The sequence below is a fragment of the Anopheles nili genome, chromosome 3 (assembly GCF_943737925.1).
Source record: "Anopheles nili chromosome 3, idAnoNiliSN_F5_01, whole genome shotgun sequence".
In the NCBI taxonomy this organism is placed as follows: Eukaryota; Metazoa; Arthropoda; class Insecta; order Diptera; family Culicidae; genus Anopheles; species Anopheles nili.
The window spans coordinates 22,805,792-22,820,468 of NC_071292.1; the positions used below are offsets into that span (position 1 = coordinate 22,805,792).

Sequence of the window (14,677 nt, forward strand, 5' to 3'; positions counted from 1 at the left end):
CAACGTTTCAAACATCAGACGCTTTCGTGGTCGGCGTAGTATGATTGATTATCATCACAGCAACATCTCGGCACCATGCGCGGGATTCGTTTCCCATCAGAAAACGTGATAAGATAAACATGATAGTGCCCGTTCCCTCGCGAGACGAGAGTCGTAGTACGCAGTAAGAGTCACCCGGGAGAGAGAGAAAAACCCTCCTACAAGGACGTAGGAAGCGATTTGCATTGAATCAGCAGTGCCAGCACGCGGTTGCGAGGCCACGATGGCCGTTTCCGTTTTCCCGCGATGGGTGGCCTGTTTGCGGAGGGCATTCTTACGGCATTCCGGCAGGAGAAACGGCTTAAGCGAAAGTAGACGCGAGTAATAACCATGATGAGAGATTTGATCCGATGATGATGTATCAGGTTGGGGTTCCGCTTCTCGATCTCCTTGAGAGTTCTTCCTTCCAGTCCTTCGGTTCCTCCACGACAATGGAGCAATGGCGAAAGTGGTACGAAAATCCTGCGCTGTCTGGGTGGGGATAACGCTGACGAGGATTTATCACGTTGGCTCGCCGCTCGTCGGAGTCGCATCAACCGTGCATCGAGCGCAAATAGCAATGCCCGTGCCGACCGAGGGTGGGCTCTCGGGTGCTAGAAGTCGCCCCAAAAGTCACACTCCCCAACTGCGTCATTGAGGTAGTCTGATTGGGTGTTACGTGCTTGAAGTATTGTCGGACGTGATTTATTGCTTTTCGAATGGTTGCGATGGGGCGAACACTTCACGGTCGCCTAAGCTGGGGGCAGCCAAGCTTGTGCTTGACTGTGAGAGATCGACGACGGGAAACGGTGGAGACGGGACGGTAAGCATAGTGATATTAAATGTGACGTACATCAGAATTAAGACGAATCCTACCCAACCAGACTCTCTGCAGATACGCAGCCACGTTCGCACCAACGGATCCGGTTGAGCTTGGGCGCATGTCGAAGAATGGACCCGTTAAAAATCGCTCGAAAGTTATGTTCAATTTGCTGTACGTTGGCTTAAAGAAGCTTTTGGAAACCATTACCCGGTGTGATTTATAATGTGTGCATTTGATGGCCTGCGGTGGTACGGGCTGTTAAGGGTTGTGGAATCGAGCCCGAAAGGCCATCTCTGGCCGCTGCTTTCTATCGATCTTTGCGAGAAAAGAAAACACGACGCATTAAGGGGGTATATTGATTTAATAGGCGTGATTAATGGAATCGGCGTCGAAGGACGCAAGGGCCGAACGAAATTGATCGTAAAGGAAATACCGTTTGCTTTCGGATCATTTTTAACTCGTACAATAAGCGAACTCGGAGACTCATGCCAGGAATGTAATCGTTATTCGCTCTTTGAAGGAACCATGTATTTGGAAGCTCAGTTTTTGCTGGGTATGGGGATCATTTTAGTATAATAACAATCAACGCGTATTAATAACAAACCAATATTTTATAATGATTGATATCAGGTTTCATGGCAGAGAGTATTCAATGCGACAATAAATTGTATTCCAATAACGCATAGCTTAGAAATTTCGTGCTTCACTGTAAGCACATAGGAAAAAGAGTTAAAATTAAATAAAAAAAAGTTGAATTGAAATAATTCTACTGAACGCAATAGCTTCATTGGCCATTTATCCAAGAAATTCTTGCGGTCGTTTTGCCACATAAATTGTAGCTAATTAGTTTAGCCCATTTTTCTATCATATTGTGTTAATTATACCACAATCAGTACGATGAAACCGTGCTCCATCGTAGTCCCATTCACTTTGGCGGGCTAATTTTTCAATAAAACACGGCAGAAATTGCTGTACAAGATAATTTGTTGGCTTACGCTTACGCCAGGCTCATTAATTCTATTTTAGCGCTCTTACGACAACGATAACGATTACCTCAAACAACCTCAACCGGTCGAGGCGCGAAGGAGCCACCGTCCGCGTGAGGCCGCAGCGGTTTCCCGGTTCCATCGAAATTAGCTAGCAATATATCAAATTTATCCCCTTGCCGAGGCTCGACGTGAAAAATTCTCCAGCCAGAGTATTCATTAATTTGAAATTCATTCCGTGTTATGCGCCGGTTTTTTTTTTGTTGCCGCTTCGTCTTCGTTCCTTCAGGACGCTTCGGCACGGCACAGGAGTGGGACTCCAAGGGGACCCGCCGGTGGTGTCGGTTTGAGGCCACCGCGGAAGAGATAATAAATATTTTAACAATTTTGCCAGCGCAAATGAACGGGATGGGCAAATTTCTGCCCCCACGCCCTGTGCGGCAAAAGCAAACGGTGCAAAGTCCCTGCAGGGTGATAGGTGATCTCGCTCTCGCACTCGTGGCCACCACCACTGGGAACCGAATTCTGACTGCGGAACGTCTGCTACCGGTCCGTTTCACTTTGATGCAACCGTTGCGGAACTGTTTCACGGTGCAACCGGGCACTCTAGGGTCGGCTTCATCGTACGCGGTGGAGCCACGGCTCGTGGCAGGAAATGCGGACTCGCGACGAGCAAAAGCAACGAAGAACGGAACACGGAGAAAAAATCGAACGTATGCTCGCCCTAAATCTCGCGGGATTCTTACTCTTTCGACCTCACATTTCATTCCCGCACTCGCACGCTTCCAACGGTGCGCTTCCTTCGCCACGCTACTAACGGGTTCTGTGGGAACTATTTAAACATTTCCCACCAATTTTCAACAGTATCTGTGGCCCAGTCCGACCCACTCGGGTCCACTTCCGCAGCGCGAATCGAGCAGTTTCCGGTCACGGTCTGGACAGGCTCCGTATTGCACTCGGGAAATTCTTTTTTAATTACCTCGCATGTCGAGGTTTTCCCGCTGAATGAATGTGAAATGGCGGCCCTGGGACGCGAGAAACCATTGAGTGTGCGGCTCCGGCCGTAGCCAGCGGCAGACGTGGGCGTGGATCGATTTCATTTCATCCGCTTTGTGCCGTACCAGCGATGGGAAGTAACTAGCAAGGTGATACTAATGATGGTGGACGGTTTTGCAACGAGAAGCCAACGCGAAACGAAATGATTGGGACTTAGGTAATGCTCCAACTTTACGCGTCTTTTGGTGGAGTCCTGTAGCGCGTAGTATATATTGACGCTTAATCAATGAGCAGCACATGAGAAGCGCGCTTTAGAACTGGCACCAGAAAGCGATACATTAAGATCGCTCGGGGAAGTTCATTTTCCGCCGTAACGAGTTGCTCTAACAAGCGGCCCAATTTGAGGCACCGAAAAATGGACTGCTCTTCTGCCTCCCACGGTAGGGGGCGTCGTAGTTTGTGAGTTGTAAAAGAATCTGCTCGCACTCAACTTTCCGACTTCGATCGAACGCATCGAGCAGCCGCCCGTACGCTTTGTACTTTTCTGACATGTGTGATAAGCGTACGAAAATAGAAAATTTCTCATCCCCTCGAACGAAGGGTAGAATTTATTCCCATCCTTTTCTCGGCTACGTTCACACCGTACGACGCTGCTTTACAAGATTACCCCTGCAAACATGATAAATGGGGTACATTTATCATGCAGTGTATACGTGTAGCCTCCCGAAGATAGCTATCGGGTTTTTGGGGGCGAGTAGTTGATCAACGGGAACAGGTTTTTCCTTTCTCGGATGGACCCATCAGCCCGAAATGCCAGTAGCAAAGATTATTCGGCGAGCGAAAACTTGTTTCCAAATAATTTTCAAAGTTCCACCGCCATGTTTTATCACACGTGAGCGGAAAGTTTCGAACTCCTCGACTTTCTGTTCGTTCGTTTGCTTTCTCGTTCTCGCTGGCTTTGAAATCCGACCCATCCGTTTTGGGCGCTAATCCACTTTCGCTTTACATCGCTCTAACTTTCCGCATCTCACCGATCGATTTTCATTCTGCCGTCCATTTTCAGAATCTGTGCGACGCATCCGAGGGTTCTTCTACATACGCTAGAGCGCGTTAAGGAACGCCTGTTTGTTCGACATCAAATACGGCACCATGGGTCCCGCTACCGTTCGCTCCATCGTAGACGTTGTCAGCATCCTGCTGCTGGCACTCGTGCAAACCGGGACGCTGGGCTGGAAGCTGGACAACCGGAACATCCTGTACACTAATCAGGACATCTCGTACGAGTGCCCCATCAACACGATGTGCCGGTGCGCGAGTTTACCCAACGAAACCGCACTCCTAGAGATCAATTGCAACGAGGTGTCGCTCTACAAATTTCCCGGTGAGTACAATGCGGAGTCCTTCTCCCCCATAACGCCACCTGCTTTTGCAAGGATGTTCGCGCCTAATCCGAAGCAAATGTGGCTGTTTATTCATGGTGAATGCCTGACTGAGGGTGGCCGGAAGAAGCTACCCCGTTTAAGATAACATTTTAAATGCAAACAAACGCCAGTTTGGTGAAGTCAACGGCCCTTGAGTCAGCTTCTCAATTATTGTAGGCTATGTTTATTCATCGTGCGCTTACAGGACGTCGGTCACGGCGACCGACCGACTTTCTTTTGAACCGGATCGAGTTTCGTGGCGATCCCAAGCCAGGGAGCCAGGTAGTTCTCCGCGTGCGTATCGAAATTTTATTGAAGAATAAATATTGACCTCCAGGCGTAACCGTAGGCCGTGTTGGCAGGAGCACAAGCGAGGGTGAGTGCTGCCGTGGCTTTATTTTCCTGCCCAACCACGACGTTGAAGAGGCCATCTTGCTGGGTATGGCGCAACCTTTCCCCAGGCCAGGCGACTGGTGATAATCTACCGGAACGGTGTAGCACGGTGAATTTAAATTCCGTTCACCTTCACTGATAGGCCTCGAGGTGAGTCGATGAAAGAAGGGCTCCTTGCACGACCGCTAGCATCTTCACGCAGCCAACTGCTGGCCCGTGCTGGTTGGCCACCTACGGAAGGGCCATCTTACGACACGCTTCATTCGTCCGGACCTCCGGCCTGCGAACGCGGAACAACTCGAACGCGCCCAGCGGGCGCAGTGAAGGATTTTCTTATCGCCTTTTTTTTTTTTCTTTGCTCAGCTGTTAGAATCCGACAAGGACCTTTTCCGCTTTTCTTGTTGCGCACCACCCCGAGAGAGTGAAGAGAGTGTTCGCGTGAGCTAGTAAATTTGGGTTTGTGGCTAGGTGTGTTCGCTTTAGCCGGATCGGGGTGGAAGAAAGGACACTGTGGCTCCCTTTGAGCGACCTTAGGCAAATATCACTAACAAGCTAGTCGCACTTCAATCAAACCCTCGCTGGGAACGCGCGCGGGTGAAAGTGTGTGAGTGTGGGGCCTTTTCCCGGTTCTTCGGTGGGTGGAGGAGTAGGACCAAACTCTTGAGGCCAACAGTCCAGGTGGTGGAGCATCAACTTCATGGTTCGTTGCTGTAGCTGTGTGGAGAGTTGAAGAGAAAAAAAACGCAGGTTCAAGTCAGCTTTTGCACACATTTACCGGGGGCCTCATTCGGCCCGAGAGGGGCCTTTAGAAGTCCCGAGTTCTGCTTGCTCGCCACTTCTCACGGCCGTTTGGGAGGGCATTTCTTTTTGCCTGAATCCACCACCGTCTTATCCTTTCTGGGATCCCGGCCAATGGGGCAAGCTTCTTTTTTTTTCGGGGGTTTGCTTTTTGCAGCGCGAGCAACCAGAAAAGAATTCCTCCTACACCGAGGTTGCTCCAGGAGCCGGTTCGTTTGCCTTCGTTCCAGTACCATTGCAAATAAGAGGATTGGGATTGTTTATTTTGACATTTTGTAATGTTGCGATTTTTTTTCCTCTTCTTTTTCCACCCACCTACCACCTAAGCTCCAAGCACGGGTTCTAACCCACGCCTGACACTTGAGCCGACATACGCGAAGTTTGCTGGCGCACCTGCTCCACCTTTTGGAGGTGTTCGCCTTCAAGAGTCTTGTTAGTGTCAGCTCGTTTGTTTGAAGCCGCTCGGAGGGGCCGGCTCTCGCATGGCTCATCAAATAGCACGGCGAGTGCGCGCACCGTAGTTTTGCTGAGAAATCAAATTATGCTTCGGTAAAAGTCAACCCCTCCGGTCTGACCAGCGCGACCGGTGGGAACCGCGCACGAACGACACGGACTCAGAACGGCACCCAGAACGGCGGGTGTTTGTGTGGCTGTGCCTCGAAATGGTGCATCATTACGATCAATATGTCGAAGTGGCAAAATGGAAGACCGCAATTTGTGCAACCGAACCGTTCATTCGAGTGGTGACAACTCGTTATTTCCTGTGTACACTCTCGGGTTCGCCCTCGCACAGCGGATGGAATCTATTTGTTTACTCCTGCGATCGAGGCCAGGAGAACGCTTCGTGATGGCGCATTCGTACGAACCTGTTTTGATGGAATGAATAAAGCGCGCTGTATTTATTTCCTTTTTCGCAAAAAGGCACACGCTCCACCAGCGGCACCTACGCTAGCTCATTGATCGGTATGTCGTGGCACGTACCCAATACGATGCCAGGGGTTTTGCCTTGGTGCGGCAGGTTGAGCGAGGAAGTTTGCTGCCCTGTGCCTTCGGTTCTATTTGTCAAAGTTAAAAATGGAATTACGATGTAGCGAAAATGTAAGGATTCGTGTTTTCGGTCCTCGAAGGAAGCAAAATTGGCGTCTAGAGCTTGAAAAGTGCCTTCTTTCAAACGTGTCGTGAGGCATTTGCCAATGCACGAACTCGGTCAAAAGGGAGCGAGAGTGTGCTTTTCTCGTTGCAGCATTTCGAGGCTTCCAATTAAACGAGTGCCGCTTGAAATAGATGTATAAAAATTAAAAAGGCAGTGAGTTGAGGTTTAAGCAACAAACACATCAATTTTGGTATCAATAAGGCAAAGCGTCTTTAAATAGAACTAGAATAAACTGTATATTTGTATGTAAAAATAAAAAAAAAACCTTATTAATAATAACTTATGAAGTTCGAAGTAAACTTAAGCAAAGCATGCAATACATTAAAATCGTCAACTTGATATAACTCGTTAATTATGATAAAATATAATAAACTAAATTCCCATAAAAAAGCAGCATAAACAAAATTGTTATTACATTTTTATGGTATATACATTTACTTTACATGGTTATGTTTACTCTTAAATTAACGAAAAAGTTATTAAAAACAAGTTTTTTCGTGCAGTTTCTCTGTATCATGGATTTCCACCTATTTATGTGGGGTATTTTCCAAAATGGAATACCCGTGCTGTTTCAGTGGAGAATAATCACCAGGCGTCTCCATCAAGCAGTGCCATAAAATACTCTCAACTAAAAACACCATGAAACCCGCGCCACCATACATTATTGGTGGACAGGCCAGAATTACCACGACTTCGTTGCAGCACGGCACAACCCGGTCAGTGGCCCGGGCAGCCCCGAGTTACATTAGCCGCTGTAAAAACCGGTAAAATATGGCCAATGAAATATTGATATGCACCATAAAGAAGGTGATTTCGATCTCCGGCACGTCGCTGCAGGCACTGGCGCGAATCGTGAAATACGTCCACCCAAGAATAGTTCACCCGCGGTGGCGGAGGGTGCCAAAATATACGACGACAAGACGACACGGGGGCCACTTAGCCGTTTTTCGATTCCCAATATAAAATAATCCTTCGAATCGTTTCTTCCGAGTGACGTGTAAGACAACGATGCACTTTTGCTGCCCCTTTTCGGTGGCTGCTGGGGAGCCGCTTTGCTTTACCGAATTGCTTTACACGGCCATTACCGGCACCGGGACGACCCGGAAAGCACGAAACCGGAAGTTTGAAATTGGCACTAGAGCAACATCCCCGGGAAAACAACATGGGAATAAAACCAAATTTATGTAATGTGCAGCCAGCTTTGGCTACCGGTGCTATCTGTTCTCCTCCATTGGCCCGGTTTCAGGTAGCATCTTCTCCAATTCTGTCAAACATTGTCACGAGAAGGGCGCAACTTGATCCTTTTCCACCCATCCGTAGCGACGGACGGGGTCCGTATCCGTACCGGGCTTCCTTTTCCTGCCGGGTGGCCACCGCCTTATCTGTGTGTTGTTCTTTTCCATCCCGGCGACATCAAACGAAAGGCGCTTGCTCAAATGGTTTCACAACAGGACAGAAATAAAACCGAGAACCAAAACGGGACGCTGGCATCCGTGAGCCAACCACGGTGTGGTGGGGCCCGGGAATGGGTCGGTTCCTTTTAGCGCCGGAAAAACAAAGCAAACCGTTTTTTGTCCCACGCCCGTTCGTTGGCTTCGGGTTCCGGCACCGAAATTCCCTTCGCCAAGAAAGCGAAACGGTGCCATCGAGCTGAAGATACAGTCGAAGTCACACGGACGCGCAGGCAGCCAGATCCCATGAAAGGAAAACTGTTTTATTTTGCACTGCCTCCGGAGCTTTCTTAGAGTTTGCTCGTGTGTTTATCAGCGAAGTACCGCTTTGAAGTGAGAGTGGTGCGTGCTAAAGGTGCCTGCCGGCTGGATACGGTGAGCCCAACAGCAAATGGTCGGAGCTCAAACTAACCGAGCGTTTGGGCTTGGAACGGTTTCAACTACTTCCTGATATAATCGAGAACCTGCACAGAGCAGAACGAAAAAAAAAAACACAAACAACACCCTACAGCGTGGCGAATAGAAACATACCGTTCACCTTTCCGGACACACTCCTTTGGTTGTGTGCTACGGTGGGTTGAAAACTGATAAAAACGAAACGCGTTTTCCTCTTGACGGCTCAGGCAAATATCAGCAACAATGTTGCTGTAGCATTTGGACGTGTTGGTGAGTGGCAAACAGTGGGAAACCACCGTGTGACGTATGCACAAACACATCCAGCGATTGGACCCGGATCCAGCTCAATCCCACGTATCAATGATGATCAACAGCAGGCAGCCTGGCAGGGAGAATTAGATTTTCCACATGACAGCAACAGTTCAAACCACATCTGTTTTAAAGCCTGTCTTGGAATCACAAACGTATGGCATACCTTTGAATTTGAATGTCTTTATTTCATGTTGCTAAGGGAACTTAGGTTAGGTGGCATGAAAATATCATGGCATTGATAAAAGGAATCATCTGTTACCAATTGGTAGCTTTTTGCTACTTTTAACTGGTCATATTGTTGAATAATCGTTGTTAAAAATTTCACGAAGAAGTGTTACCAAATATTCATCAATTATCTAAGGATAAAATATAATCCGCCAATTGCTATTATATCGTTTAAAAGTATCACACAAAGTCCTGTAACGCTATATTTCATGGCAATGCGCCTTGGCCGACATGCAAATACATCTCTCTCTCGGTAAGGTGCAGTTTCTAGTGACAAAACAGACGACATTTACGTTACAGCTAAATCACACAATTCACCAATCGCGAGCGTTGGCATTTAACATCTGTTTCACCACCATTACTGGAACTTGACAAAGAGTCAAAAGCCCCATTATCAATCGACCGTTCGACTGCTGCTTCTGCCCCTTTGCGATTGCTCCCGATCGCTGCCACGCTGCCACGTCCTTTTGCCATCATTGCGGTTCGCGCTGTTGAATACGCTCCAAACCACATAAGCCGGCTCATGATTGCATATGTATGCGTTCGCGATGCCATTGACCAGCCGCGCAAGGACTCAATGGAACCAGCGCACCGCAGACAGCAAGAAACAGTGCGATACTTGCGGCGGTTCGCATCCTGACATAAAAAAACACGTTCTCGTACAGCGGCACGACTAAAAATGGCCTGCACAAGTGCAAACAAAAAAGCACATACACACATACACACACACACACCCATAAAGTGTGTGTACATAAACACAATTCACCGGTCCCTCGTTGCGTTCGGTTGTCACGTGAGTGTCCTCGGTAAGCCGTCCACCAGCGGGACGAGCCCTGAAGCCGATGTGCGCACGTACGCGGATTCAAGGTTCATGCGGCTTTAGGCGGAATGAAAATATAAATAAACAAACAATGCGAACATTTATAAATATGTATAAAGCAGCGAAAATATTTGCATGACATTTTGGAATATTTTTGCGCTCCGTTACCAGATTTAGACCGACGGTTCGTGCCCGCCGGTGTGCGGTGACGTTCGGTGGTGCCGTTTGGTGTACCTAGAATTCTGCCATCGGTTCGGGGGCTTAAATAATCGATGGCCACGGTAATCAGGCCGTAGGGGACATGATTAGCGTGCAAAGCGATGCGAAAGAGGCTTTAAAGATGAGTTCACTAGAGGACGCATCGTTTAAATTCGGTCAACAACCGTTTCAGATAGAGGATAACGAGTATTGTGTCGTGATGAAGCAATATTTTTTAAGGCACTGATACTCTTTCTCTTTAACTATGCCACAGAGCGGGGTTTTGCAATAGCACACAACAAAAACACACATAAATAATTTAGCTTAAACACAAGCGGTAATCCATCAGTGAATGATGAACATAAAAAAAGATCTTGTTGAAACAATCTATAAATTCACTGCAGCAATACCGCTCATGTATCACTTTTAATCTCTTTACGTATGCCTCTCGATGCTTGCTCGGGCAATCGATTGATATTTCGTCCCGGATCCTGAAGCCAATATGGTTACTGACGCTAACGGTCTCTGTTATTTCTCCATCTGCGTTCATCGTCCAATCCGCTGCACATGTGCAAAAATGAAAATGGCAGGATAAACGCACCAGCACTACGTTTTGTAAAGGTCTTATGTGGTTCAACAAAAGTACTACGCTTGATTTTTTGCGTATCATTGATAAAAAAAAATCTCGCGTTTATCACGGTGAAACCAGCGCGACGTACCCACGCATTATCCATCCCATCGATCAATATAAACGTCGAATTGTGGTATGTGAAGCGGCCGATGCCATCTGTAGGTGATGTGGCGCTGGTGCTTTAACACAAATGTTGCCACAAAACAAGCGTTTTTGGGTTTCGTTTTGAAGCGAAATCGAATGGCACAAACTAGGACACGCACGGGGATTAAAAATTAATGGGTGCCAGCGTTTGATATCTTTCTACGCCATACTTTTTACCTTCAAAGCTTCACCCACAAAACAATCCATTTTCATCGCCATATTTTCGAGCTGGTAGATTTGCATATCATATGGAGTTTGATATGGGGATTTGGAGAGATTAACGGTTGAGAAACACAAAGGATTTTTTTATATTTTTTTAGAATATATGTAATTATTCTTTTCTAGTTATGGATCACTTCGCTGAAGTAACTCTTGTGATTCGCAGAAAGAACAATTGAACTTTGCTACGCCATAAACACTCACCAATTCATTAACGTGTTTATCAATAATTTATTACAATTTAGTTTTTTATTACGCTGATGTTCTTGGACACCAATGGATGCATTGCCGTCATTCAGATCATTTCGCGTTCGTTTGTTTGGATTTCTACTACCTTGCAACAAACGTTCCCGCTTTGCTCAACCATCAACCGTGTTTATATGCGCGGAAGCGTCAGCATTGTACCCCACAATTTCTGCAACGGTGGCTACTCGTTCAAATTTCATTCAATTATACCGCTTGCTTGGACCCGCACAAAGCGATAAATCTTGTCGCCGATTTGTCTGGCTGGCGCTCTCGCCGTGTTTGCTTTGTCCCGGTGCCATTCTTTTGAAATCGTCGCCCCCACGATCGCACCCTAAGTGAGATAATGGAATTGCTGGAACTGCTTCAAGAAGGCTGTAGCGTACGTGAGTGAGAAAGCGTGCGGGGGTGTCGGTGTGTTTGTCCTTTTTTCCACCTCCTCCCATTTTGTCCCGCGTGACAATTCCATCACCGAATCAACTGCCCACGAAAGCGGTAGGTATTTGTTTCTCGGTCTTTGGCTGGGTTTCACCAAAAGCACCAAGTGACAAAGTCAATATTAAATTTACTTAATTTACGCCCGAAATGGCTGGCGCGGGGCTATCGTCCTTGTGAGGATGCCATTAAATTTATCGTGATGAATGCTGACTCCGTAATTGTGCGCCTGGCTGTTGGACGCCGATTGGAGCCATTATGTTGATTTAAAATATCGTCACAATCGTGTCCCAAGTACAGATAGTCGAGCAGTTTTAAGCGATCCTATCGATACGGAGATCTCAAAGCAGCATCAAGAGAACGAAACACAAAAACCATCCACCGTGAAAAGCTGATGACAACGGATGTCGTCGACCCAAATCACATAATTTCACCCCTTTTAGCCGCTTGAGAATTTTGCCACAAAACATCCCCAGGACCCAGCGCGAGCCGCTGGAACGGAGCAAAAAGTGCCCAAAAAACACAAAACAAAAAAAAAAACATGGAACAAAAATAAATGAAAATCGAGCGGGTTCATTTTCTTCTTTGCATTACTTTCGGAGCGTGGGCAGCCGGAGCATTACCGGAAGCCAGGCATCGTTGTTTGGTGGGAATCTCGAAGTTTGTCCTGCGTGACGACAACTCAACGGCTTGATCATTCATCACTTAGCCAAAGGCCGAGACGTCTATCCCTCGTTCATCGGATGGAATTGAAAACCGGAGGATTTTTCTTTTTTGGCATTTTCCCATTTTCAGAAATCTTCCTACTGGCGGATAAGTGGAAGCAACCGGAAAAAAGGAAAGCATTGTAGCTGGCCGGTAAGGCTTTCCCAAAAAGACGGATTCCATTTTCGGTATGCGCTGTTTCGCTGTTACCACGTGTCGTCATCGGCACCTTCTGCGCTTTGTCTCGACGGCTGTACACAAAACGGGCCCGTTTATGCACTGGCTTCCGTTTCTAACTCGATTCGCCGTAGCACCGTCTAACGATCGTGACTCGTCCTCGGGCTTAAGGTGCCACTTGGCACGGCGAAGGGCACGCGCTCAGCCGTAGGGTAGAACAATTGCGTGCCGGCTTCATTTATCTTCGCTTTCGTCCTTGCGTGGTGTCCCGCGTTGCCTTATTTTAGCATATCCCTACCGGCGTTCCCGGTACGCGCAAGGAACAGGCCGAGGCAGTTCAATTTGCCATTCGACGGCCGTGGTCTTCGGCTGCGGTCGTCGAGAAGATTATATGCCTTTCGTGACTTCGGTTGGGGAGTAGAGCCAGGAATAGTGACATTCTTCCTTGCGCCTCTCGTGTTCGTGTCTCACCCATCGCCGTCTTTCGTTTTTGCGTGTCGTTTTCGAGATTTTGTGCCCCTCGTTGGGCCGTACAGACCGCTCCTTTGTCTTTGCGTAGCCTGCCCCGGAAGAAGCGAGTCTATTTCTGTTTATTGTTGTTTGCAAAATTCAATCTACAATCAGTGTTGATTGAGTGACATTGAGAATTTCCCGTCCTCGTCGCGGGGCAAAAATTGAGATTGTTTCGAGCAAAAGCTCAACGTAAAGCGCTCCACTTTTCATAACAGCAGGCTAACAGTCATTTTTTTCTTCTCTGCGTTCATTCGATGCGTGCGAATGAGATTGGAAAAAGTCCATCGTTCAATATAACGACACTCGAGAAAGCTTTAGTGTATGGCCTTTGCTGTGAGAGAATGCAACAATTTTTTAAACAGCTTACAAACACGATTGGCTCCATCGATTCTCTAGTGACCAAAGGATCAAAGCACGAGACAAACAAACCGAGCAATTTTTCTAAATAACCCATAAAACGTGTCGACCAAATGCTGCACTGGACGAAAACACAAAGGCACACTTAAGGCAGCAATTGTCACAAAACAGCTCGTGATGAAAATCCCGACAGCTGGAAACGAATTTATCGGTAGTGGAGCCACGCGGGATGCTGCTGTTGTCATTGTCGCTGCGAGACCCAAGAGTGCTTGATGGAAAATTGGATGCAAGAATGAACAGTCGTGCAGGAGTACCCGCTAACAGGTGCCCTCGGGCTACATGTAAAAAGGGCAATCGAGTCGCGCAATCGATGGGCGGTATCGCAAACCTCGCAGCCATGTCGGTTAGTGGCCGTGGGGGAAATGGTTGATCCTTGACAGCGATATTGCTATTGAATTGAAATATTTTTTTTTCTGTTAAGCGTATCAGCCAGTGGGTTCAGCCGTAGAACAAAGTGATCAAGCGACAAGTTCGCCTGCCATCGGGGGTAAAAACACGCCCAAACGATCATGATGGAAAATCGAAACAAACGAACTCGAACGGAATCGTCGACGAGCGTTTCACAAGTACAAGTAAACGAAGGGTAAAAAATAACATCATAAGGCACAGGCGGCCTCAAACAAGCAATGGGGATATCTCATTTTGCTTTCAATGCACGATACGTAGAATTACTTTACGAGTTATAAGTGCCAAACGGAGGTACAAAAATGTCTTTTTCTTGTGAATGAAGAGGCTAATTTTACTGCTGCATTGGCTGACAATTGTTAACATAGTCCATTTACTAACAACACTAACAACGTGTGTACGTGTTAATAGCGTTCTTGATATAATTTTTCATCATGTTCTAATGCCTAAATTTACTTCATCAATATACGCATCAACATACAGTATTAGTGAAACATTAAAAAAAAATAAAACATAACATTTAAACTATTTTATTTTATGGTTATATTTTGAATCAGAAAAAGTTTTTTATTTATTAAATCAATTTAACCATTGTTCGTAGCTATCGCATCAACAGTTAGATGCTTTGATGTATAAACTTTCTGCTAGTAAGGGCTAGAATGTTGAGAAAAATGTCATTGGAAGAGAAAGTTATGTTTGAGAGTATATTGAATTCCTGAGATCCTGGTACATTCGAGAAACATGACATATAAATATTACATTCCACACGCTGTTGATGGTTGATCATTTCCATCAAAG

The 14,677-nt window shown here is 46.8% G+C and overlaps 1 protein-coding gene across 1 annotated transcript in view; it reads left to right on the forward strand.

Annotated features, from left to right (window-relative positions):
• Positions 1–3,972: 3,972 nt before the first annotated feature.
• The window catches only part of LOC128722929 (chaoptin), a 46,424-nt gene continuing 35,719 nt past the window's right edge, over positions 3,973–14,677 (forward strand). The window contains exon 1 of the mRNA XM_053816622.1: positions 3,973–4,204. Coding sequence (XP_053672597.1) covers positions 3,973–4,204 — 232 coding nt within the window. The remainder of the gene's footprint in view (positions 4,205–14,677) is intronic.